This window comes from Rhinolophus ferrumequinum, chromosome 13 (assembly GCF_004115265.2).
Source record: "Rhinolophus ferrumequinum isolate MPI-CBG mRhiFer1 chromosome 13, mRhiFer1_v1.p, whole genome shotgun sequence".
NCBI classification, from domain to species: domain Eukaryota; kingdom Metazoa; phylum Chordata; class Mammalia; order Chiroptera; family Rhinolophidae; genus Rhinolophus; species Rhinolophus ferrumequinum.
The window spans coordinates 42240921-42263755 of NC_046296.1; the positions used below are offsets into that span (position 1 = coordinate 42240921).

Here is a 22835-nt window from a genome sequence, read left to right on the forward strand (position 1 = left end):
GTTTAAAATAATCCCTGCCAAGTGGAACCCATTGCCAGGGCATTGACCAGAGCAGAGTGCAGGGCAGTTCGCTCTGCGGAGTCTTAAGGGGCTCTTAAAGGTCTGGTGGCCGGTGCTGCAGCTGGCTTGGTGGTGGGCGGGGGAAATCAAGACTTTATGAAAAGGAGGATGAAGATGTAGGCAATGAGCAGCTCTGTACTTGCCAGTGGCAAGGCGATTCTCCTCAGACTTTCACCTCACTCTACGGGAAGCATCAAGATGGGGTCCAGGCACTCTACACGTAGGCGCCCTCCTAGGACCGCTGTCCCAGAAAGCGGGGGCTGGGGCTGATCCCCTCCGCGGGAGGATGGCACCGAGGCTGGGTGATGGGGTGTGTGGCCGCCTTCGGAGCACGCGGTACGTGATCTCCGAGCCAGGAGAGGAAGAGCAAAGTCTGCAAGAAAAGCAGTTGCTGGGGTGCCTTCTCTGAGAAATCCTTTGGGCGGTCTCAGAAATCGAGCTGGGTTCTGGATAGTTTCTGGAAAAAGCTCTCCAAACGCTGTCTGTCCCCGCCCCTCAAATCCCGCACCCCAGTCTTTACCCCTCCTTACCATCCTGTTACCTCCCTTTGGGGGCTGTTAAAAGGGCCCTTGGGGGCTGTCCAAGTCTTCCCGATGGCCCGGGCGGGACGCGGGAGCAGGCACCCCGGCCGCGGGGCTTGGCTCCCACCTCTACCCAGGGGCTCCCCCTCCTCGCCTCCCCGCCCCTTGGACCCCTCCCAGCCACTGCAGGCGGGAGTGGAGGGGGATAGCGGAAGGGGAGGACGGAGTCACGAGGCGGGGAGCCCGAGGTCCAGGGCGAGGCGCCGGGGAATCCCAGCCGGAGCAAGCCCGGGAGGTGCGGGCGCGAGTGGGAAGAGGAGGGCGGCGCACGGAGGGAGGTGAGCCGAGCGGAGCCAGGAGCCGAGGAGGCCCCGCCCCTGCCTCTCCTAGCCCGCTCCTTGTCGCCTCCGAACCCGCTCACTTTGCCTGTCGCCTCTGGACGGCGGCGGGGCGGTTGCCAGAGCTGCGGCTGGAGGGAGCGCCGGGCACTGGGAGCCATCCCGCACCGGCCTCTCCTCTCGGCGACCGTGCTCCTCAGGGGGTCAGCGCCCCCGCCTTGAAAAGGGCACCCAGGCCTCGTTGGGGGCATCCCCCGGGCGCCAGAGGCAGCGGTGCTGATAGCTTCATTCTTAGCCAGTGGGGCGCAGAGCTGGTGCCGGAGGGGATCCCCCGACCACCTGCAGGTACCGCGGCGCGGAGGAATCGTCTCTAGGAGTGACGCTGGGCTGCGGAGGAAGCTAGAACCGAGGGATCCCCGCGCCAGCGAAGGGCAGGAGCGGAGCCCCGAGGCAGAGCCGGCCAGACATCCCGCGGGCCCCGACGGCGCGCTCCGGGGTCGGCCAACGTCAGGCAGATCCCGCGCGGCGGCCGGGGAACGGCGGCGGCGCCCTCGGTCTACGGGGCCTCGGGGCGGCCAGCCATGACCTTCGGGCGCAGTGGGGCGGCCTCGGTGGTGCTGAACGTGGGAGGCGCCCGGTACTCGCTGTCCCGGGAGCTGCTGAAGGACTTCCCACTGCGCCGGGTGAGCCGGCTGCACGGCTGCCGCTCGGAGCGCGACGTGCTCGAGGTGTGCGACGACTACGACCGCGAGCGCAACGAGTACTTCTTCGACAGGCACTCGGAGGCCTTTGGATTCATCCTGCTCTATGTGCGCGGCCACGGCAAGCTGCGCTTCGCGCCGCGGATGTGCGAGCTCTCCTTCTACAACGAGATGATCTACTGGGGCCTGGAGGGCGCACACCTCGAATACTGCTGCCAGCGGCGCCTCGACGACCGCATGTCCGACACCTACACCTTCTACTCTGCGGACGAGCCGGGCGCGCAGGGCCGCGACGAGGCGCGACCCGGCAGTGCCGAGGCGGCCCCTTCCAAGCGCTGGCTGGAGCGCATGCGGCGGACGTTCGAGGAGCCCACGTCCTCCCTGGCCGCGCAGATCCTGGCTAGCGTGTCGGTGGTGTTCGTGATCGTGTCCATGGTGGTGCTGTGCGCTAGCACACTGCCTGATTGGCGCGCCGCGGCAGCCGACAACCGCAGCCTGGATGACCGGAGCAGGTACTCTGACGGCCCTGGGAGGGAACCCTCCGGGTAGGACGCACTGCTTCTTTGCCCGTCGCGTCCGTCCTGTCCCGTCTATCCGTACCGTCCGTCGGTCCCGTCTATGTCAGCATGCCTCTGGGCGGCCGAGCCACCCTGGGTTTCGAGCCCAGCGAGGCCCCAGGAGCGGCCAGCTAAGGGGACGGGTTGGCGCTCACTCCCCACCCCTCTTTCCCAGGCACAAACTAGCTCTGGTCCATACAGTAGACGCCTTTCTTGTGGGCGAATCGCCGAGCAAGGGGAGGGGCAGATATAGACAAGCCTCCCTCCCATCGTTGTAGATTACTTTTGAGCAATTAGCAACTGGTTAATTAGATTTCTTTAAACTTTTTATTGTTAGTATTCAACAATTTAAAATTGAGCTAAGAGCTCAGTTATTTGAATTATTTGCCAATTTTTGGTGGTGGTTGAAAAGATGAAGTCTTGTTATCGTGAATGTGATCTGCTGCGTATACACTGCTATACAATCTATACACTTTACATAACAGGTACTTTAATGGAATCGTTATATTATAAAGGAGATTAACTTAACGATAAACTCTAAATAATGGATGTCTGTGCCCTTTGCTCTCCTCCTTTCCTACAATGTATGGAGTTAACAAAACACCTCTCCACCGTTTAGCACCAAAGAGTCACAGTGTGACATTCATAGGGATCTTCGGTATGTGGAGGAAAAAAACTTTTACTTTGGGAGAGGAGAAAAATCGAAACTGCCCTAAATGCAGAAATAGTATTTGAGTAGTTAATATTTTTTTCACTTTACTAGGCCGAATGGAAAATATTTGAATCTTTCCTTAGATCATTCTTACCTTTTACTAGTGATAATATACTTCTGTTTTTAGTACTAGTGAGTTTATTTTGCATGTTTGGTGAGAGGAATACGCAGAGGAAAGTTGGATTTTCAAGGGAGACAGCCTGTTTGGGCGCAAACGCAAAATGGCATATTTTGTTTCACTTTTGGTGCTGTTTTAAGATTCCCCTTTCATTCATTTTTTTAAATTAGGTTGTGCCTGGTAATCTTTTCCTGATAAGCATGTGCAAGTTTCTGATGGTGCTAGGTGACTTGATACTGCTGTGGATTATTTCCACATAATAGTCTTCCTTTGGAGACTAAAGATTTTTAAATAAATCTAAGTAAATGAAATTGTCTAGTACCACAGAGTCCATTACTGATATGCCATCTTGGCATGAAATCCAAAATACATTCTTTGAAAGGAAATTCATTAGGAAACTCATTTTGTTTAGTGTATTAGGTTCTAACTGAGTTTTCAATTTACAGATAAGAATTACTTATTTGGTACTCCAACAATACAATGAAATTAATTTATATACCTAAATATACAAATGCCCTTGATTATTTTAGAGGGGCATAGGAAAAGGAGCCATGAATGATTGGCCTTGAAGTGATTCACTAGTAATTGTAGCATGCTAAGATTACTGTAGGTTCAAAATACTCGTACATTAGCAAAGGAAACAGGAGAATTGAGTTGCTAGTACAAATACTGCGGGGACTGGCTAAATCAGTATATAAGCAAAAACAATAAACCTGAATAATAATTTTGGGGGGATGGAGGGAATTTGGGGAGAAAGGGGGCAGTCTGGAGATCATCAATATAAAACATTTGGAAGGAAATGAGAGACATGAATAATAATTTTAGGGAGAGAGAGAAATAAATGAAAAGGGAAGAGACAGATGCAAAAGAAGTGAAGGAAGAAGGTAAGAGTAATGCTTAATTTGTGTATGTGTAGTTTATGTATGTATGTAGTTATTCGAGTCAGAGCTGTTTCCTAGATACACAGATATTTCAGGCAAAAGCATCTTTTTCTTGGCTTAATGGCCCAGTTTTAAGCCTCACTCTGAGGGTAGGTATATGAGAACAGCATCTGCAGTCCCAAACAGATAAACTGAAGGATGACAATGATTGATGACAATGATGTCCATTACAAAGGAAGCCTCCCACAGACCTCCTGGAACCAAGAGGGCCCCTAAGCTGGCACTATGAGTATAAACTCGCAGTCTCTGCTTGCTTATAGTTTCTGAAATTAGTCTTTCTGAACATTTGACCATATTTAGCTTTTAAGATTCTTTCTACCACGATCTGCCTTTCTTGATTTAGTCCATTGCAATTTGCAAACATTTTTTGAATATCTGCTGTGTTCAAGGCACTGTTGGTGTTCCAACTATTGTAACTTTTATTTGTAAAGAAAAGGAGTCAAGCTGGTGATGGAGGAATCGGACACAATTGATCGACAATTGAGTTGCGTTGTTCTGGGAAGGCCTTCAACGTGGGGCAGGATGGAAACAAGCCATCTATGGAAACTTGTAGGGGTTGTACACTGCTCAACACAAAGAGGGGGTATCATTTATATGAACTACAGTGTTTGCAACATATACAACCATGTGTGCCCCATCTGGGAACAAAATAAGGAGAATTTTCCAGGTAAAAGAAACAGCATAGGCACAGGCTTGAAATTTGTATATTGTGTTTAGGGGATATGAGTCCAGTGACAGAGTGAGAGATGGACAGAGAGCAGATATTAGTACACCTGAATGAGTGGGAGAATCATTTTATTTTGCAAGGAATGGTTAGCTGTTGGTGGGTTTGAGGTGAGTGGGTTATAAATATAATGACGTGAGTTGTATATTGTGAATCGGAGGTGGGGGGATTGGAAACAAGAGGATGAGTTTGGAGATCTTTCCAGAGGGAGGAAATGAGAGTTTGGATTGCTTTGAGGTGGTGAGAATGGAGAAGTAATGACAACTTGGGGAAATGTTAGAAAGAATCAAAACAATCCAGGGCATTGGAAAGATACAGGCTCAGGGACTGAGTAAGTAGACTTCCAGGAGCTAAGAGCACTTCTACCACCTGCAAGCTCCATTTTTCCAGGCTGGCCTGCTGACTTGTTCGAAAACTACCTAGATGTCCCTTAGTGTGCATTCCCTTGCCTATGGAAACTGGATCATCCATCAAGCCCAACTCAGATTCTATTTCTCTTTTGAAGCCTTTCCTGATTACCCTAGTAAATGTGATTTTCTTCCTGAATTTCTTGAGGGATTGCTTACTTGTGCTACTTATTTGGCATCTATAATATCCTTCCTAGCACGGTAGTTATTTTTTCATATAAACATGTCTTAGCTTCTAAATTAGATGACTTGAAAAGCCCTAGAAGGCAGCTAAATTCTTATACTATTTATTATGATAGCTTTTAGAAAAAAAAAAATTAATCTGGCAAAATAAATATCTACTGTTTATATTACATTTCAAAATATAACCTTCCAGGAATATATCTTCTCTTGCAGAGATTGAAGAGCTGTGTGGGTTAAGGCGGTGGACTTAAGGTGGTGGAACTATTAATTGAGGATGGGATCCTGTGCTAGAATAAGGAAAAAGTCCATTAAATCAAGGAACAATTATTTATCACCTACTTACTGTGTAAAAGGAATAAAGATAAGAATATAATTTCTTTCATCTGAAATCTATGTAACTTTACTAACAATGGTCACCCCAATAAACTTTAATTGAAAACAAAACAAAAAACAAAAACAAACAAAATAATATAATTTCTTTTCATTAACTTCTGAAATTTTGGAATGGCACACAATCTGAACTTTGGAAGAAATCTTGAGAGGTTTTCCAAATCAATAATTTGAAAATATTTTGTGTGAATATGATCTTTTAAGTTAATTTGTTTTAGATGGGTAAACATCATGTAGGTAATACTTTAAAGTCCAAAAGCTATAAAAGCAAGCCTTCTCCATTCCCCAGTCATTCAGTTTTTTCCCGTAGGTGTAACCAAAGTTATAGTTTTCTGTGTCATTTCAGAGACTTTTTGTACATGTACAAGCATATCATATATATTTACAAAAAACAGTGTGATAACGCTATCCTGAAACTTGTTTTCTTAACTAACCAACATGTCATGGAGATTGTTCCATATGAGTCTTCAAGAGCTCCCAGAAATTAGGGGACATTTATACAATATTTCATTGTATGGATGCCCCCTAATTTCTGGACATTTACATTGTTTTTTGTCTGTAGAATATGCTTAGTATGCATTATTTTGCTATTATGAAAGTATATCCATAGGATAAATTCCTGAAAGTTAAGTCAAAGGGCAGACGTACTTTTAATTTTCGTAGATAATTCCAAATTACTCTCCAAAAAGATTATAACAGTTTATACTCCCACCAGCAATGTGTGAGAGAGCATGCTGATTCATAATCTGTGAATTATTCATAAAGTGTTAATTGTAATTTTGATCTTTACCATGCTGAAAGGTAAAAAATGATATCTAGTAGCTTTAATTTATTATTGCCTTATTTTGAGCAAAATTGTGCATCTTTACATATATATAGGAGTCATTTATCTTTCTCTTTGGTGAGCAATTTATACCTTTTGCTCAATTTGTCAATGACTTTCAGTTTGAAGATTTAAAAATATTAAGAAATTAGCCCTTTGTTTATGAAATGGATTAAAATATTTTGTACTCTAATTTAGGACGCCGCTGAAAGAAAACCACAATTACCTAGAACATAGTGTACTTTTAATATCTCCTTATTGAGAAAAAATACATAATGATTAAAAACTAATTGTGAATTCTGACCATTTATCAACCATTTTTTGATTCTTGTGACTGCCAGGCTCTATAGATACAGAGGTACATAAGACGGTTTCTGCTCTCATGGAGCTAGTGAACTAACTAATGGTGGTAGTAGGAGGAAGGGACAGACAGTAACGTCAGCAAATACATAGGAATTTCAAATAGTTCAAGAAAATCAAACAGGGTATAGAGGGCAGCAGGGGTGTTTCTTTGTATAGGATGTGAGAAGGTGATGTGTAAGTTGAGACCTGAATGATGAGACAGAGCCAGTCTTGGAAGAGGGAGGGAAGAAGGTTCTGGACAGAGGGGAATGGTTGATGCAGAGGCGCTGAGGTGGCCGAGCTTGGCTTATCTACAGAACAGAAGAAAGTCCGATGTGGGCTAGCGTTTAGTCCAAAGGTGAGAGATGGGCAGATGAGGTTCGAGGGAGGCAGGGCCTGCGTGCCCTGGGAATGAGTTTGGCTTTTATTCCGAGTGTGACAGTGAAGCCTTTGGAAGCAGAAGAAACATACTGGATGTGTTTTAAAAACACCACTGACTGTTGGGTAAAGAATGGACTGACGGGACCACAGTAGAGGTGTCAAGACCTGGCAGATGAGAGAATGTGGGGCTTCATCTAGGGGAGTAGCCATGGAGATAGTGAGAAGTGATTGGATTTGGGTAAAAATACGGATTTTTATTATGTTACTAATGATGATTCATCTGCCAGTACTAGGCCAGTGTGTGACGCACTATTTATTGAGTGAAGTGGTGCTAGGGCCCACAGACATTGGGGTCCCTCTTGTTTTCACTGCCTTGGCCCACATGTAGTGAGCTGGGAATCCAGTTTTTTTGCTGCAGGGTCTGCTTCTCATTTGGAGGTATTGTGAGGAGAAGGCTCTGAAAGAGGGATCTCTGAGGGGCAGTGGAAGAGGGATCATGTACCATTTTCCTTTCTGTACAACCCAAACCATCTCATTGAGAGGACTGCCCCTTCTGTTAAACATCTTTGGTGAAGACATTCATTCACAACCTTTCGTAATGAACAGTTCTGGTAACTAATCTTAGAATGATGATATGATGTTCTTAATGTTATATCTGATTGATTAGACAAACTAAAGATTTTTCCGGCAGTTTGCCTTCCAGTAACATCTGAGCATCATTTCAACACTGCCAAGGGGATTAGTGTTCTTTTGGTATTTTTAACATACCGATGTAGTCATCTTTTAAAATTACTAACCATTGCTGGCTGTTTCATAAAAACATGTTCTTTGCTAGTCAAAACTTGGAGAAAGAGGGTGAGGTATGAAATAGTTGTCCCTTAGACTTTTTGGTCCCTTTCGCCTCTGAATTTCTGTGCCCTCAGTCAGTCTCAGCAGCAGTGTTCTCTTTTGAGTTGTACATCTCGTTGGCATGCAAAGTCGTGCTGCAGTTTTAATCTGTTCTTTAGAAATTATTTCTAACAGTTGTTTCATGTTGGAACTTTGATCTTTAATTTGTATTGCTTTGTGTTGTGGTGAGAGTTCGAGGAGATGGAAAGATGTTTAAATTTCTTGAAGTGTTATTTTAAGCCCAAGTTTAAAAAAATGAAATAATCGCAATGAAACACCAGGTGATGGAAACTTAAAACTCAATTGTATTATTTCTATTGCCTTTTGGGTCAGTATTATATAAATCCAATAGGTTTTTAAGTAATTTAAAAAATAAAAGGCAATCTTTGAAAGTGAAGATGGAAGTCTCAGTGATTTTACTGAGCAGATAAGGTGGATATTTTCAGAAGCCAGTAATTAATAGATCTCTGATAGGACAGAACATAACCCAGAACCTCAGTTAAATTCTGTTCTTTCATAATGGACTGTTTCTTTTAGTATGTGCATAGGGTTTTTCTACCTGCTGCCAATTTTAGAATCCAGTGGAAACTTTCTTTTGTCAATACCTTTCCTTTAACCAAGTGCTTTTCCCCCCTCCCTTAAAGCAAGTCATCTTTAACATTTTTTAAAAATATATTTTTAAATGAAAACTTTGCTCATTGGAAAAAAGTATGGTTTTAAGTATTATGAAGTGAAGAGTAAACATGCCCCTTTCTCTTCAATCCCATTACCCAGTTTTTGAGTATTCTTCCAGAAATTTTCTGGTCTAAACATAAACACACTCACACATATATGCATAGATAATTACATATACACATTGTATAGATTTAAACAATTTATAAGTGAGATCATTCTCTAATCTTATTTAGCAATTTGCTTTTTTCAGTTAACATCTTGGCACTCTTTCTATATCAGTGTGTATAAATTTTCCTTATTTTAAAAGTCTGTGTAGTATTCCATTGTATGGATAGGCCTCAGTTCGTTCAACAAGTATCTGTTCAGTTAACATTAATAGATGTAATAGTCAATAATTAATGACTACTTAATATATGGTGGTCACTTGTTAAGTTTATACAGATATTTTGTCACCTAAGTCTCATAACAATCCTGTGAGGCAGTACTGTTATTATCCCCATTTTGTGATTGAGATTTAGATATTAGGTTAAATAGTAGGTCCAAACTCATGTAACTGGGTAAGTGGTGACACCTGGCATTTGATTCCCACATCCCTGCTCTACTCTGCTGTGGAATAGTTAGTTTGACTCTAGTTTTTTTTTTTTTTTTAAAGATTTGATTGCGGGGAGGGGAACAGGACTTTATTGGGGAACAGTGTGTACTTCCAGGCTTTTTTTTCCAAGTCAAGTTGTTGTCCTTTCAGTCTTAGTTGTGGAGGGTGCAGCTCAGCTCCAGGTCCAGTTGCCATTTTCAGTTGCAGGGAGCACAGTCCACCATCCCTTGCGGGAGTCGAACCGACAGCCTTGTGGTTGAGAGCCCACTGGCCCATGTGGGAATCGAACCGGCAGCCTTCGGAGTTAGGAGCATGGAGCTCTAACCACCTGAGCCACCGGGCCGGCCCTAGTTTTTGAAAAATGCAAGCAGGGGTGCAGAGCACAATCTTTTTCATATGTATTTGCAAATTGGTTTGAGTGTATATGTTGGATAAATTCCAAAGTGAAAATAGCTGGGTCAAAGGATTGTGTTTAAAAATTGTTTTTGCTAGATATTGCCAAATTTCTGTGTAAAATGCGAACGAAATTCAGCAGTACTCTTTATTAATAATAGCCATTATAATAATGCAAAAATAATGACTAAAATAGTATTACTAATATTTTAATAACAAACATTTGGAATTAACCTCTTTTTAAAAACTGTAACAGCTTTATTGAGGTATGATTCACATATCATAGAACTCACCTTTTAAAGTATACAATTCAGTGACTTTTAGTGTATTCACGGAGTTGTACAACCATCACCATCCAACTGTTTTAAGCATTATTGTTTGGTGGTATGTTTGAAGGAGTATAAAATGTGTTAGAAAACTGGAGTCCATCAGTGGTTAAGAAAGGGACCCAGGCGTTTTGGCTGAGCAAATGAATCAGACAAAGCATTTGTGGTTGAATTAATCCATTTGCGAACTGATGGATTCTGTTGGAGTGTTTGAAATAGATACGTATATTTTACATGATTTTCTTAGCCTGCAAATAGCAATGACTCCTCAGCTTTTGCCTGTACTGGCAGAGGGAAGTATGTAATTGAGATAGTCCTTGGACTTTCTCAGGCAAAAAATGTCAAAAGGAAAAGGCTATGGTGGAAAGGACTCAGGAAACTACCCTGGGCAGTTAATTCACTGCCCTCCTCTGGGCCTGTACGCGCATTTAAGTGGGATATCACACAGAAGGTGAATGAAAGAATGAAGACCAAGCCTTCAATAAGAAGCTAAACTGTTTCAGCTCTTTATCGTTCCCTGTCTTAGACCTCTTTTCACTTTATCTTTTCTTGAGGCTGCTTGTGAGCATGTCGTAACTCCCTTTGAGTGTAGAAGTGCTTTGAGAACAGAAATTCTGTGCTTCACAACATGTATCTGAACACCTTGCACATGGGTAGACACTCAATATATGATTTAGATGAATTATAAATGTGAAATAACCATACAACTACAGCAGCATTTTCATTTTTGATAGGAGACTGTGTATTTATAAATTGTCTTCAACCTATGAGCAGGTTATATATTTCAAGAAATCAGTTTGGTTATGGCTCCCCAGTCATTTATCCATTATATTCAACAAACATGTATTGAACAACTACTAAGTAGCTGGAACTGTTCTAGGTGCTGGGAATATGGCAGTACAAAACAGAGTCCCTGCCCTTAAGAACCATCCATTCTAATAAATAAATGTATAACACATGGTGATAAGTGCTATGAAGAAATAAAGGGTTTTACCGAGTAAGAATCAGCCATGGTCAGGAAAGCCCTCTCTGATAAGATGATGGACGTCTGAGCTAGGACTGGGAAGGATGCAGGAAGCGAGCCGTAAGATATCTGGGTGAGAGAGTTCCAAGCATAGAGGACAGTAAGTGCAACCCCTTGCGGTGGGTGTGCCCTTGGTCTGCTGGAGGAACAGCAAGGAAGCAGAGCATTAGGGAATTGGTGAAGGTGGGGGAATGTAGATCGTGTACAGCCTTGGAGATGCACCACCTAAAAGGATTTTTTTTTTTTAAAGATTTTTTATTGGGGAAGGGGAACAGGACTTTATTGGGAACAGTGTGTACTTCCAGGACTTTTTCCCAAGTCATTTGTCCTTTCAATCTTAGCTGTGGAGGGTACCATTCAGGAGTCGAGGCGTTGAACTGGCAACGTTGTGGTTGAGAGCCCACTGGCCCATGTGGGAACCGAACCGGCAGCCTTCGGAGTTCGGAGCACAGCGCTCCAACCACCTGAGCCACCAGGCCGGCCCCTAAAAGGATTTATTTTTGATAGTTGTTTTTTTGAAAAGAGAAAATGGTAAGGACTTTGTATTTGCATGTGGGTTTTTAGCAGAAGACATAATTTGACTTAATTTTAAAAGATCACTCTGGCCCCACTGCAGAGCGCAGGCTCTAGGGGGAAAAGGTGGAGCCAGTGAGGTCAGGTGGGACCACCATTTCACCTCGAAGCTCTCAGGGGCTGCCTTAGTCCTAGGTCCACGCCATGTTGGTTCAGGTTGTGATGACAGGGTTTCTTTTTTTCATTTCCTGGGTGAAGATATTATTGTAATCAGCCAAGTTTGCCTATGACATCGTTCTGTGGAAAGAGTCTCTCCTTGTCCCCCACTCTCTCTGTGGCCGGACTGGTGGTGGTCTGGAGAAGGGGTGGGGAAACTGCAGACAACTCAGACCCACTCCATGTTTTTGTGCAGCTCCTGAGCTATGAATGGTTTTCACATTTTTAAAAAGTGAAAAATAACCAAAAGAAGAATACTGGTTTATGACTCATGAAAATTATCTGACATTCAAATTTTAGTGTCCACAGTAGAGTTTTATTGGAGCATAGCCAGGCTCATTCATTTACATATTGTCTATGGCAGCTCTCCTGAGACTTCACCTGAGTTGAACAACGGGGGTGCCAAAAATACGTATACACATGACTTGTATTCATCTTTTGTTATTGGTATATATTGAGTATTACAATTTTAATACAGTTTTTTTCCTTTTTTAAAATGTGTATACATTTTTTTTGGCCCCCTCTGTAGTAGCAACAGAGACTATATGGCCTGCAAAGCTTAACACATTGACTGTTCGGCCCTTTACAGAATAAGTTTGCCAACCCCTGGTCTACAGTAGCCTGTCACAGGGCCTGGGCCTGCCCAGCTGTGCTTCTTCAGGCACATTCCTTCTCTAAGCCTGAGTTTCCCCATTTGTAAAGTAAGGATATGTTTGGAGAACTGGAGATGGAGGATACGATTGCTGATTCTTGTCTTCTGGACAAGACACCTGATACCAAATGCTGCCCTTGCATCTCAGTGAGGCCCACCCTGACTCATAGAGTGTTCTGTTTTCCCAAAGAACTTTCCCTCACCAGAGCTTATTATTCAATCATAGGCGTTCTGGTAGAGTGGGGGCTTTTATTGGTATTTATGGTTGGTGTGGGAAAACAAGTTAGGGACTGTCTGTATTGATTTCAGATTAGATTTAGATTTACCAGTTTACTCTTAATTGGTAAATGTGGGAGGTGGCTGGGGAAAGGATGGATGATCAAAACTGGGATTCACAAGATAGGTCTTATTAAGTCAGGGGCTGCAGTTTTGTAACATATTAAAAGTTTTATAAGAAATAAAATGGGAAGTACATTCCAATAAAGGATGTGAGTCATATTTATAAATATACGGAGTAACTCAGTCGGTCTTGAGGCATAACCAAGACAGCCCTTGCCCTGGTCCAGAAGCTTCCTGTGCACTGGGAGGAAGAGCCAGTCATTGATGATGAAGGAGGTAAGATGGTGCCACTGCAGAAAGGAGCACAGGTATGGGACAAAGCTAGGGAAGCCTGGGGTGTCATGGAATGGCTTTTGGGGTAGCCTCATTTTAAGTCTACACTGCATTCTCGGAATGCCAGGCACAAGAACACGGTGGAAGTGGCAGTGGTACCACATATTGTGTTAGTAGGAGTTGTATTCTCCACCACCACATACTCACAGTTAAAATAAAAAGGTGCACCTGAGAATGCCCTTGACAAAGCAGTCAGAATTATGAATTTTTATCACACCTTGATCCTTAAGTATATATTTTAAAATATTCTATGTGGTGAAATGGGGAGTTGCAGAAAGCGCTCTGCTGCACCCTGAAACTTTACTGGCTGCCTGGAGGGAAAGCACTGGTGCAATTGGATGAGTTGCAAGCTGACCTAGCGGCTTTTTTCATGAAACACCATTTTTATTTGAAAGAAGAATAATAAACTGTGGTTATTCAGACTTGATATAGCAGACATTTTCTTATAAATGAATTAGGTGAGTCTGTCACTTCAAGGAAAACACGGACAGTATTTGTTGCCAGTGATAAAATTAGAGCTTTCAAGTAACAATTAGACATTCAGAAAACTTGAATCTGCCAGTGCATGCTTGCCAGCTTCCCAATACTTAACAACTTTTCTGATGAGATTGGTGGTGATATTAATAAATGTGATTTGTAAAATATCATAGAATGAAATGTGTTAACATTAGAAGATCTGCATCATTCAGTAACTGAATAATACCTGATGTTACAAAACTATGGGTGGGCAAAAAGATCCACTCTAAGTGTCAGAGGGACCAGTGGGTTTTAATGTAACCAACTACCAAAAGTTCAGTGATACGATTTCAGTTTCCACATTGCAGCTCACCTTTAAGAAACTATCACTTTTTGAGTTTTGGTGTAATATCAAAGAAGTACATCCACATTTATCAGAAAAAAGGTATTAGAGTACTCTTCCCTTACCTATTTTGTGAGGCTAACTTCTCTTCATATACTTTAAAACAACAGCACGACACATTTTATGTGGAAACGGGATAATTCAGCTGTCCTATATGAAGCCAGACATTAATGAAATTTGCAGAAAGGTGAAAGAATGTCAGTTTGCTTGCTCTTTTTTTTTTTTTGGAAAATATGCATATTTTCCTAAAAATACGTCATTTATATGTAATAGATTTTTTGTTTTAAATTGAATGAATGAATGAATATTTTTTAAATTCCTAGTTTTAATATCTAATATGGTAAATATTGATAGAGATAACCTACATAAAACAAAAAGCTCTTTAGGGTCCTCAGTAGCATTTAAGTGTAAAGGAGTCCTGAGACCAAAAAGTTTGAGAATCACCATTTTAAAGGTGCCAGTTTCCAAGCCCTCAACTTCAGTATGTACACTTTCATAAACCCGGTCTAGTTGAGAACATGCCTGTGGTAAAGGCGTCGTTCTTCTTTCAAAATCCCTTCTTCCGTTTTACAAAGAGCACTCCTCTTACCTTCCTGAAGCCTATTAAGGTGCATTGTCTTAGGGTATAAAAACCTATGGATGCTAATGAGACAGATGACTCAAAATATTTTTCTTTTAATAATCTTGCCTCTGCCATGCTCTGAAAAAGAATCATTTGACAGCAAAACAAAGAGGACATTGGTAGGAAATACTGAGAGAATCAGTAAGATCCAGAAGTACCTTAGTTCATCCAGGCCGCAGACTCCTGGCAATGCTCAATCATCTTTTCATGCTTTTCTCAAAAAATTACAATCCAATACCACTTTATTATTTTTTTCTTTTTTAAAATACCAATCTTCTTTTTCTTTAAATTCTCTCTCTCTCTCCCTGTCTCTCTTTCTCCTCCCTCCCTCCTTCTTTTTCCCTGTATGTGGTAGAATTGAAAAGTGAGAAGGTTGTCATAGGGAAATGTACTGATACATCGTTTGAACTGAAAAAATAAATCAACCTATTCCTTAAGAAAGTACGTCTGCTTTGAATGATTAGTTTGACAGTGAGGATTGACTTTCCAAATTTAGTTACATGGTGGGCATTTCCCGTAAGCTGAATAAGCTAGGTGTACAATTCCAAGGTTTTGATGAAAACATATGTAAAGCACATGATAAGATACAAATATTTAATACAAATGTTGTATTGACAAAGATGTACTGAAATATTTTAATATTCCAACCCTCTAATAGTACCAGATTTAGAATTGGTGCTTCAAAATATAGAAGAGTAAGCACTGTGTTTAGCAGTCACTGGATAGGGATCTAAGTGTTTTCTTACTCACTACTTCCTAGGTAGTGAGAAAGTGAATGACTCTAGTGATGGGCAATTAATCCTACCGCAAGTTAGGTGATTATCACTTTTTGCTTGTAACAAATTTCAAGAACATAATTGATTTCACTGCAGATAAATCATTAGAAATAATATTTCCCAATTTTTAATTTTATAAATATCAAACCTTGATGAGAAGGTGTTCTTTTTGCAAGAAAAATACAACGAACAGAACTTTCACCCAGGTTCACCTGTTGTGAAGATTTTGCCTCATTTGTTCTACCGTCTATCTTTCATAATATCATTATTATAATATTATTAATTTGTTCTATTTATCTATCTGTGATTATTATTACCCTGCTGAAAAATCTGAGAGTTGCAAACATCTTGACCCTTCATCCCTATGTACTTAAACACTTAACCTTCTAAAACGAGGACATTTTCCCATCTAACGATAACAGTGATCACACTCGGTGTTGTTTACCATTAATGTTTTTGAAGACTATAGGCCAGTTGTTTTGTAGATGTCCCTTAATTTGAACTTGTCCAATGGTTTCATCATAATTATATTCGAGTCAGACCTTCTCTATAGAAGTACTACATGGGTATAAAAATAATTTTTTTTTTTTTGTCCATCTGGAGATTGTAATATATTTATTTGAAAACCAGTTTCTGTGAAAGAGTGCTCCAAATAGTCATACATCTTTTCTTCACCCAAAAACTTGACGACACGGTTCTTCAGGTCAGCGCCGATGCAGTGATACATGCAGTGAACAGCAGGTCTCAACAGGAATTTCCTCACAGCATTTGCAATATGAGCCTGGACAGTCTTCTTCAGATGAACGATGAGACCCTCTGGTTCTGAATCATCACTGTACTCAAATGGTTCTGGGGGTTCTCGCTCTTGTTCCTCCTCCTTGGTTTTCGGGCCGTGGGCTGCCACAGGTTCCACCAGCTCTTCCATGTCTTCACTGGTCTCCTTCGGAATGATGATGCCTCCCGTGGAGGGTTGTTTGAAAGGCTGGTATCTATACGTTTCTGGCATGGTCGGAACCTTAAACTGGGCAGACGTACCTCGGGCTGGGTTATGCAATAACTGGCTCAGATTCTTTTTTCTCCTCCTTTTCTTCCTTTTCCTCTGCCTTATCTACTTCCATTTTCTCCTCCTCTTTTTTCCTTTTCCTTTTTCTTTCTTTTTAGCCTTGGCAGCAATAGATAACACAGCTATGGAAATTTTTTCCTTCTCTTTTTCTTTTGGTACTTCCAGAGGGGTAGGGTATGCAAATACGGAGAGTTTACAGTTTTGTTCTCATTTTTGTTTCATTGTGTTCTTTTTATTATTATTTTTTAAATTGTCATTATTTTCTTGATTCTTCTATCTTTTCACCTCTCCCCACCAGTTCTGTTGCTAAATCAAGCAAAATTTTCTTTAATGAACACAACTTCAGGAAAATTTTTTAACTCATTGATTGTGTCATATGTTTTGGCACATCAAAAGTTCATCTGGGGCTTTGGAGTCACTGCCACACCTCTTCCCAGAGTGGTCGTACCATTCCGTACCCCACTCCCAATGTGTAAGGAGTTCAGTTGCTTCACATCCTTACCAATATTTGGTGTTACCGATCTTGTTATTCTGTTGGATGTGTAGTAATATCTTACTATGACTTTAATTTTCATTTCCCTGATGATGGGAGTGTTGATCATCTTTTTCATGTGCTTCTTGACCTTTTATGTATTTTATTATGTGAAGTGTTTGTCAAATACTTAGCCTATTTTTAAAATTGGGCTTTTTGTCTTTATTATTGAGTTTTAGGAGTTCTTTATACATCCCAGATGTCAGCCCTTTGTCCGATAAATGTCTTGTGACTATTTTCCTCTAAGTCTCGGCTTACCTATTTATTTTCGCTGTACTGAAGTTTTAAATTTTGATGATGTCTAATTTATCAATATTTTCTTTCATGATGACTGCTTTTTGTGTCCTGCATAAGAAAGTGTGCCCACTGCCAGGTCACAGCGATGATTCCTATGTTTTCTTCTAAAATCTTTATGGTTTTAGCTTTTACCTTTGGGACTATACTCCATCTCATTAACTTTTGTGTGGTATAAAGGCAGGAGTGGCCACATCTGGAGCCTTGTGTGACGTGATCATGAATTCAGCTTTTATCTGATGACAGTTGGGAGTCAGTAACTTATTACTGGGAGCGGAATATTGCTGCTTTTAGTGCTTTGACTGCTCTGTATTCTACAACTGTAGGAAAAACACTTACCTTGTTTGAAAAGACCTTACATCTGGATATTTTAGAATAGCCCTATAATTCATTAAATCCTTTGTTTTTATGTGTATTTTGGAAACATTATTTGGGAAGAAGTGTCATTTATGTTGTGATGTTTGCATGTGAGTATCTGGTACATGGTAATTAAGCAGAAATAACTCAAGTTGAGCCCTGGGCATTAGAAAAACAGCAAATAATGATATTCGCACGAAATACCTCATTTAAAAAAATATCGCTCTTTTAAAATTAATTTTCTGAGTGACTCTTTGGGTAAAAACTATTTTGACATCAAAATAAAAAAATGCTATTAAAGAAAAAAGAATTGGTATCGGTTTTTATAAGATGATCTTGTCTTAAAAGGAGAATGGTCTCTTGATATCCCTTCTATTTTCTAGTTCCTTAATTCTTTTACTAACAATATACCAATTAAATAAAAAGGGAGTAGAACCCATCTGGAGAATGGTCTCTTGATATCCCTTCTATTTTCTAGTTCCTTAATTCTTTTACTAACAATATACCAATTAAATAAAAAGGGAGTAGAACCCATCTGGTAGTTATATGTGGAATGGGAACAGATTAATTATCATGACGAGATCAATTTTCTAGTAGCATTATTTAGATGCAGTTGTGTCTATTTGGGGTGATTGTGAAGGTGCTGGGAGAGATTATTGCACCTGCAGGATGAAGGGGCCACCTGGAATGGAGAATACAGGCGGCCTGGGAGGACAGGTGCCGAGGGGTCTGAGTTTCTGTTGCTCTTATCTCTGGGAAGTTTTTTAGTAACAAGAACCAGAGCCACAGATTTTGGGACTCTCCACTCGTATGTGTATGTCCACCTAGTGCACGGTAGTCTTCTAAAAACACGTTCCTTAGCATCTGGTGAAGGGAAACTATCCTGGTGACCTGACTTTGAGAGCCTCAGGTGAATCACACACAGAAACAACGGATGGTTTCTTCACAGAGGCAGCCCAGAGCCGATTAGAGGGGAATGAAATGAACGCTGAAGCATGGTGCTGATGAAATTCTTTATATAATTTCGCTCTGAAAAGATGATTTCTGTCTTTTTAGCTATTAAGAAAAGAAAATGGTTCAGAGTGGCCATCTCTTGTAATAAGGTTTTTCTGGGTGGTTTTCCTTTCTTCACTTGCCTTTTGGTTTAGGGACAGCCTCGGGGGCTTTGCCCGGTTCCCTCGGACCCTTATATCTCTCTGGGAGGTCTGGGGTGGTGATGAATGTCTGCTAGGTGTCTGCTATGTCCTTGTAGCTATGACTCCCTGTACCCCTAATAGCCAGCCAGTGGCAGGGTCTTTTTGAAGCCTTCTGGCAACTATCCCCCATCATTTCATTTCCATCATCTCCCACCAGTTTGGGCCTTCCATTTCTCTTGCCTGCGTCCTAGTCTCCTGACTGTGTGCGCCCTCCGGTCATCCCATAAACTCCTGCCTGATGGCTATTCCCACAGTACACTTGGCTTCTTTCCAGCTTGTGGGCCTGGCAATATGCCTGGCACATAGTAACCTCTTAAGAAATGCTTATTGGAAAAAAAAGAAAAAGAAATGCTTATTGAATTAATGAATCCACCTGTTGCCAAATCTTTAGTGGTTCCCTTTCCCTTTAAAACTGAAAGTTGACTTTCAAGACGCATCAGCTTTGCCATAAGGCTTCAGTGTACATACACAGTCACACGGGGTGGCCTGCGGGGTCTCTGCTCCCACTCCCCACATAAGAACGCAGGATATGGTGAGGCCAAAAAGGAACACCCACGGAGCCATAGATGGGGGAGTTATACCACTATATTCTTGTTGGCGACTGGGTTGGAGACACAGGAAGCAGGAGCCACACTGTCCTCAACCCGCCGTCCTAGCTGCAATCTGCCCTTGCTAGCTCAGCCACCATCTTCTTGCTAGCCCCATTTGCTGCTAGCATAGCCACCGCAGTTATATTAGTGGCCGATGGCTCACTGGTTACAGCTGACGGCCAACTAGCCACAGCTGATGGCCATCCAATCACAGTTGATGGCCATTTACTACCTGAGCCAGCACCTTTGCAGGTGAGGCCGAGAGCCTGGAAACTGCACTCCTGGCTCTGTCCCCACACACACCCAACCCTGATTCTTGCAATCACCCCCTCACCCCACTGCACTCCTCATTTTATTTCCAAGCCAGGCTCCATGTTCTCTGAGCACCACGAGGCTTTGCTGCCTCCATGCCTTTTCTGACCTGGACCCTGTTCACCTTTTCCCCACTATCACTGCTTGATTTCTGGCCTTTATTTTGCTTTTTAGTGTTTTAGTAGTTCCTTAATCAGACATTCTGTTTTCAGTCTCTCCCCCCGCAGAAAGGTTCATGCTGCAGACCCAGGACCCCAGCTAGACTGCTGACTGAGCCTGGAGCTTGTTTCCTCATCTATAAAATAAGGATAATACAACAGTAATAATAAACCTGTGGGCCCTGAAAAGTAGTAATACTATATACTTAAAAGTTATTTTAAAAAATCACATAGTAAATACTTGACTACATTCTAATTATGAAAAAAAATCAACCACAGATGCTTATAGTAAGAAAAAAAAAAGGATTCCTACGTTTATAATCCTCTATCTGCCAATCTCCCTCTTTCTTCTGGGATAACCACTGAACAGTTTGATAACTTGGCTTCTTTTCTGGATACATATGTACCTATAAATAGGACATGGTATATATATTTAAAGTGCCAGCCTCATAGCAGTCATTTCAATAAATGGTACCCACGATCATCATCAAACTTCAGGCTCCAATTTACCTTTCCATCTTTATCACCTGCTACCTCCCGTAGATTTTCCTTTTTTTTTTTTTTTACTTTTTATAATATATATATATTTAAAGATTTTATTGGGGAAGGGGAACAGGACTTTATTGGGGAACAGTCTGTACTTCCAGGACTTTTTTTTCCAAGTCAAGTTGTTGTCCTTTCAATCTTAGTTGTGGAGGGTGCCGTTCAGCTTCATGTTGTTGTCCTTTCAATCTTAGTTGTGGAGGGCGCAGCTCAGCTCCAGGTCCAGTTGCCGTTGCTAGTTTCAAGGGGCATAGCCCACCATCCCTTGCGGGACTTGAGGAGTTGAACTGGCAACCTTGTGGTTGAGAGCCCACTGGCCCATGTGGGAATAGAACTGGCAGTTTTCGGAGTTAGGAGCATGGAGCTCCAACCGCCTAAGCCACCGGACGGGCCCCCTTTTTTTACTTTTTAAATGTAATTGCTTCACTTCTCCAAATTTCCCCAGCACTTTCCTGCCTTTGCTTTTGCTGGTCTTTCCATAATAATTAAATTGCCGCTTTCTCAAAGAAGCTTTCCATCATCCCCTGATGAAGGAAAACTTATCTTCTTCTGAACTTAATGTACATTGATTACAACATTTGTCACTGTCTACATTTTACAGTTCAGTTTATATGGATAGGGATGTGGTAGAAGAGGGGATATCTTTCACTAAGTTGTGAACTTTTAAAAGCTAAGTTGCAATTTTTGTTCTAAATTTTTTATTTTGAAATAACTCATGAAAAGTTGCAAAAAAGAATATAGTGAGTTCCAGTGTACCCTTCTTCCAGCTTCCCCCAATGATAACATCTTACATAACTATAGTTAAGTTCTATTTTTCGTTCATCTGTCTAGATCTCCTGGTTGCTCTGTAGAGCCTGGCACGCAGAAGGTCCTCATAAGCCTTATTGCTTGATGAATGAATGAATGTTCTCCGTGAGCTTAGGACCACATCCAAGTTAATAGATTGTCTTCGCATCCTTCCTCCAGTATTGGCTAGAACTGACCAGTCTCATGAGACCCAGACTGAAGCCAAGGACATTACCTGCCTCCGTTTGTGAACACTTGGTTGACCCATTGGGCAGGAAGGATGAGAAAGCGTTCTGGAATACATGCCCACATCCCTGAGATTTCAAAATAATACTTGAACAGGGAAGTGGAATTGGCTGTAGGCTGATGGTTGATGGGCCTGGGGACTTGCAGGTTTGTGATACCATTCTGTCTTCTTTGGTATGTTGAATGGTCTTAATTCTCCATCTCAGCAATTAAAAAAAAAATACTGCCACGTTGACAAAACATCATAACCACTTCTTTTTTAGGTTTTAGAACCCATCTCTACTCAGTCACATGAGCAGGGCAGATACCCAAAATATCTGTGAGGTATGCCTGTACTTTAGGTTCTACCCGAAATGCACTTAATTCATGTATTTGGGGGTGAAAATGGAATTGATTATGCCAGAAGGAATCAAAGAAGGTAAGGATTATTTGTAGTAATTGCTTGTGAGTTTTCGGGGAAACACACTCTGATCTTTGATGGAGATTGATATGCAGTGAGTAGCCCCCCTGTCTTAGCAGAGCAAATATTGTGGTCCTTCGATGTGTAAGTCAAGAACTTGGTTGTTTCTTTGTAGAGGGTCATTGCTCTCTGTTTATCTGTAAAGAAAGTATATGAGTCTGGTGCCTTTGTTGCCAAAACAGAGGCCAGAGGAATAACAGGAGAAACTGCTATGCAACTAGGAGGTAGAGCCCCAGTTTACTCAGACAAGGGAGAAAGCTGCATGTTTCTGTCTGCTATGGGGAAGGTGAAAAAAGCAAGGGCAGCCCAGTGGAGGTGGTTATAGGGAGAAGAGACCCTGCAGAATAATGGCAGCCCTTTAAAAACTCTGAGGGGGAGCTCAGTCCTCCGGAGCCAATCCCCAATGGTAGAAGAGTGGCATTTCCTATTCCTCAGTATTCTTATCCTGTTATGTATTCTAAGGAAATGGCCATCCAAATAGGGGCATTTGTAAACAAAACTTAAAATAACAAGTATACGTTGATTACCGCTACAAGAAGATACATAAATCCCAGCCAGGATTCAATGTATTACATAATCAATGAGTACGCCATTTATTAACTGTGTGGCATGAACAGGCCACTTCTATTTGCTTCATTTTCCTCATGTAAAAGTGGGAAAAGTAACAAAACCTATTGCATACAGTTGTTGTGAGAATTGAATTGTGTACATTTGTAGAAAGATGCTTGGTACTTGATTAACTGCTTAATGTGTGTTTTTATTTTCATTATTAATCTAGATTGGAAGATAAAAAGATATGAATGGTGTATATTTATGTTTCGGTGAGGTAATTAAAGTGCAAAAGAAAAAAATCAAGTTAAATACTCCTTGTTTTTTTTTTGCTTTTCTCCCT

General features: G+C 41.7%; 1 protein-coding gene across 2 annotated transcripts in view; it reads left to right on the top strand.

Annotated features, from left to right (window-relative positions):
• Positions 1-907: 907 nt before the first annotated feature.
• Positions 908-22835, top strand: part of KCNG3 (potassium voltage-gated channel modifier subfamily G member 3) — a 32688-nt gene continuing 10760 nt past the window's right edge. Inside the window, exon 1 of one of the 2 annotated variants that reach the window (XM_033124831.1) lies at positions 908-2165. In XM_033124831.1, coding sequence (XP_032980722.1) covers positions 1501-2165 — 665 coding nt within the window. In that variant the 5' untranslated portion in view covers positions 908-1500. The remainder of the gene's footprint in view (positions 2166-22835) is intronic. The other variant, XM_033124832.1, reaches the window with a different exon arrangement.